The sequence below is a fragment of the Rhagoletis zephyria genome, unplaced genomic scaffold (genome assembly GCF_001687245.7).
Source record: "Rhagoletis zephyria isolate East Lansing unplaced genomic scaffold, Rhagoletis_zephyria_1.1 Rzeph_scaffold_07095, whole genome shotgun sequence".
Lineage (NCBI taxonomy): Eukaryota > Metazoa > Arthropoda > Insecta > Diptera > Tephritidae > Rhagoletis > Rhagoletis zephyria.
Window position 1 is genome coordinate 13,682 of NW_016164178.1, and position 3,617 is coordinate 17,298.

Below are 3,617 nucleotides of genomic sequence, written 5' to 3' on the forward strand. Positions count from 1 at the left end.
GCTTCATGCATATTACGCTGGTGTCTAAATTTTATGGCTTCTCTTGCCGGCAGAACTCTACCCACTTTCTGGCCAAGGCGTCGTCGCGTGGAAACAAAAAAAAACTGCATTTGGGGGCTTTACCCTACGGCTGCTGCAATTCAACACACGACAAGACATTTTTATAAAGTTTTTATTACAAATAAAACGTTTTTTACTTCAGAACGCACGAATTACTTCGATTTTTCACTTGAAAGTACACAATACGTTTGCAATACGTTTGCACTTGTTTCTAAACAAAAAGTTTGTTTACGTATTGCAATAAATGTCAAAGTCGGCAAAACCAAAGTAGCGGTTTCGGGAATGCGCCACCTTCAATTCATTTCACCATGGTTTGTCAGTATCGTTTGAACGACAATCGTTTCAAAGTTACGTGATTCATGCCCAGAATACAGATCCAGAGTCGAAAAATATTTTGCTCTTCCAAGGTTATCTAAAATGTCGTCTATACGTGCTAACGGAAATTTGTCTGCAATTAGTTTTTTCTTTACTGCCCTAAAGTCTACGCACATACGGTACCTGTTGGATCTTTTTTCGGCACTAAAATTAAAGGACTGTTATAGTTGGAGTAGCTTTCCTCTATCAAATTGTTTCGCAATAAATTATCGACTTGTTTGTTTATTTCTTCCCGTTGTGAATATGGCAATCTGTAGTTTTTTATGTAAACTGGTGTTTTGTCTAAATTTTTGTTCGTAAAAGTTGTTCAGAGTCATAAGGTCGGATTTTAAGGCAAATACGTCGGAATATTTTGAGCAAAGATCAAGCAATTTATTTTTAGCATAATTGGGTACTTGTTTTTCTAAAATCGATTTGAGTTCTTCTATGCGTTTCGGATCAGATGTGGTTTCGTTAATTTTATAAACGTTGAAGTTTGTTATGTCTTTCGGATTTTGAAATTTCTTACGTATTTTACTTCGTCAGTAGTGTTTATTAGTTTTAGTATCGGGGTTTTCGTGTCAACGATACATTTCGCTATAAAAACACCACTAAAAACTTCCTGAGCGTCTACAAAAACAGGGTTTTTGGATTTACCCAAGTTAAATAACCGAAAAACTTCGCATCTAGGTGGAATTATTAAGCTGTCGGTAGTAGTACCGTGCAAAATTGAAACGCTGATCCTTTCTGTCCCCAAACCATTGGTTATGCTATCGTTTCCATAGTTGATTATGCATTTGTTTATTTTGTTGTCATTTACAACGTGAAGAGTGTGCGGAATGAAAATGTCTGATACTACCAAATTTGTATTTATTGTGCCCAAGGTTTGGACCGCTTCTGTTGTTACGCCCGTGATATTAATAATGTTATTGCTGTTTATTGTGGATTTGATTGTTAAGCTGAAAAATTTTATAAGGGAAATATCTGCTTGACAGTCTACTAAAAAAAGTGCATTGTTTGTGAGAATCACTACAATTTATTTCAATGAAATCCGAATAGTTGAGATTTAGGCAGTAAATAGATTTTTCATCTGTAAAAGTCGTTAGTTGGTTAAATCTAGCTACGCCAGTGGTCGCGCCTGAGGGGCCTCGGCGTTTAAAGTCCGAACATTGGCAGAATTTCTTGTATTTGAACGCGTATGATTGTTATTTCTACTGCTTGAAGCCTTACCGTTGCTACTATTATTGTAGTTATTTCGTCTATTACTGAAACTATTATTCCTATTCTGATTGTTGTTTCGATAGCTAGTATTGCCGCTGTGCCCATATGAATTGCCGTTAAACCTGAAATTGTTATTGTGATATCGGTAATTATTGCTCCCTTTATAACCTGCTCGAAAATTAGTTGCTCGTATGGGACGTGACCTAAAAGCCAACACCTGCCGCTCTTTTACTATATTGTGGTACTCCACAATCATCTTCGCTACAACATCTTTCGAGTCGCTGAAGGTTGACGATGCTAGTATCGACTTTACCATATCTGAACGGCTGTTGAGCCTACAAACATTTATTGTTTGCTCGACTGCCATCTCGTGAGCTTTCGCTTGTGTCATCCCTTCAATAATAAGCGAACGCTCCAGAGCATCTGCGAGCTCCTCTACCTGTTTCGCAAAATCTGAAGAAATGTTGTTATGCACTTTCAAAGCTGCAATTTTACCAGCGACAACTTTCGAGTTATCTGATGTTATTTTGCTGGACAGCGCTTCTTTAATTTGACTAACTGAGGGTATTTGCGTTGGTAGGGACTCNAACGCTCCAGAGCATCTGCGAGCTCCTCTACCTGTTTCGCAAAATCTGAAGAAATGTTGTTATGCACTTTCAAAGCTGCAATTTTACCAGCGACAACTTTCGAGTTATCTGATGTTATTTTGCTGGACAGCGCTTCTTTAATTTGACTAACTGAGGGTATTTGCGTTGGTAGGGACTCGCTTTACCTTCAAGTTTGGATTTCAAAAATGCAATAAATGTTGTAGTGAGGCTTTCGCCTGACAATTCTTCAATAAGGGTAATTTTATCAATAACAGAGGCAAGTGATAGCGGGTCACCATTATAATTTTCCCTTATAATCGAGGCACATAAACTTATAAATGATTTCTTTTGCTCAGGTGTTGCCATTTTTGCGTTGTTATTTTGAAAGAAGTTAATATTTGGTCGTCGAATCCCAAAAAATCTTCAAGAAAAGACAAGGAACGGCTCTTTTTAATACTATAAACTTCAAGGATGCCAGTAGAACGTGCGTCAGCAAATTCTTCGTCGGAATCTGCGTCCGAATACAAAACGTTTTCTGTAATTAATTCGACAAAATCTTCTAGTACTTTTATTTTGCAACCAGTTTTACAAAAACACTTAAGTAGCTTTTCTCTACACCGCGATAAACTTTCAATTAATGACTTTGGCTTAACCCTTTGTTTGAAATGCGAATTTACTAGTATTAAAATGTTGTTATAACTTTTTATTAAAGATTCTTTATATTGCCCTCTTTTGTTGAGATAGGACGACTCTGTAATGCACGTTTTGCAGTATCAAAATCTGGCGTTTGACAAACCCGGCATAAGCTGGGCCTGGTTTATAAGAAAAACATGTATCGATGATTTTGATTTTATATAAAATTTAAAAAAAAGTTTCCAGCACTCACTCGGCGAAGCACAGAAGAAACAAATTTTTGTCTGATAATATCAAAATTTTGAATTAAATGATTTGGAAAAGTTTTCGTTAACCACTTTGCAAGGCACTGTTTACTAAAAATTTTAAATTGTAATTTGATTTTAAGAAAAGTTGCGTGGCAACATTTTACACGCTAATGTAAGTGAAATGTTTGTTGTATTGAAAAATGTATGTAGGTCAGAAAAAGTTTAAGTTATAGGACACTTGAAAAAAGGAAAGTTGGTATGATACCAACAATTTGCACGCGACTGTAGTTCAGAACTTCCATTAGAAACAGTAACACAAGTATGTACATATGTGTATGATAAAGTATATATGTATATATTGAACATTTTAATTTTGTAACTGTATGAGTGTAGGTATATATATAAGTATAAGAATAAACTTTTTTTGTTGTATTTAAATATTAGCATTAGTGTACAATTGTATTTAATTATAAAAATGTACATGGTTAAGTGTAAAGTATATATGTATGTATGC

General features: G+C 35.5%; 1 protein-coding gene across 1 annotated transcript; it reads right to left on the reverse strand.

Annotated features, from left to right (window-relative positions):
• Window positions 1-1,534: 1,534 nt before the first annotated feature.
• LOC108373861 (putative protein DDB_G0292252) lies at window positions 1,535-2,588 on the reverse strand. The gene is made up of 2 exons (XM_017629804.1): window positions 2,408-2,588; window positions 1,535-2,253 (listed from the first exon to the last, which is right to left on the reverse strand). The coding sequence occupies exons 1-2, from the start codon at window positions 2,586-2,588 to the stop codon at window positions 1,535-1,537; spliced, it is 900 nt and encodes a 299-aa protein (XP_017485293.1).
• Between the last annotated feature and the right edge of the window lie 1,029 nt (window positions 2,589-3,617).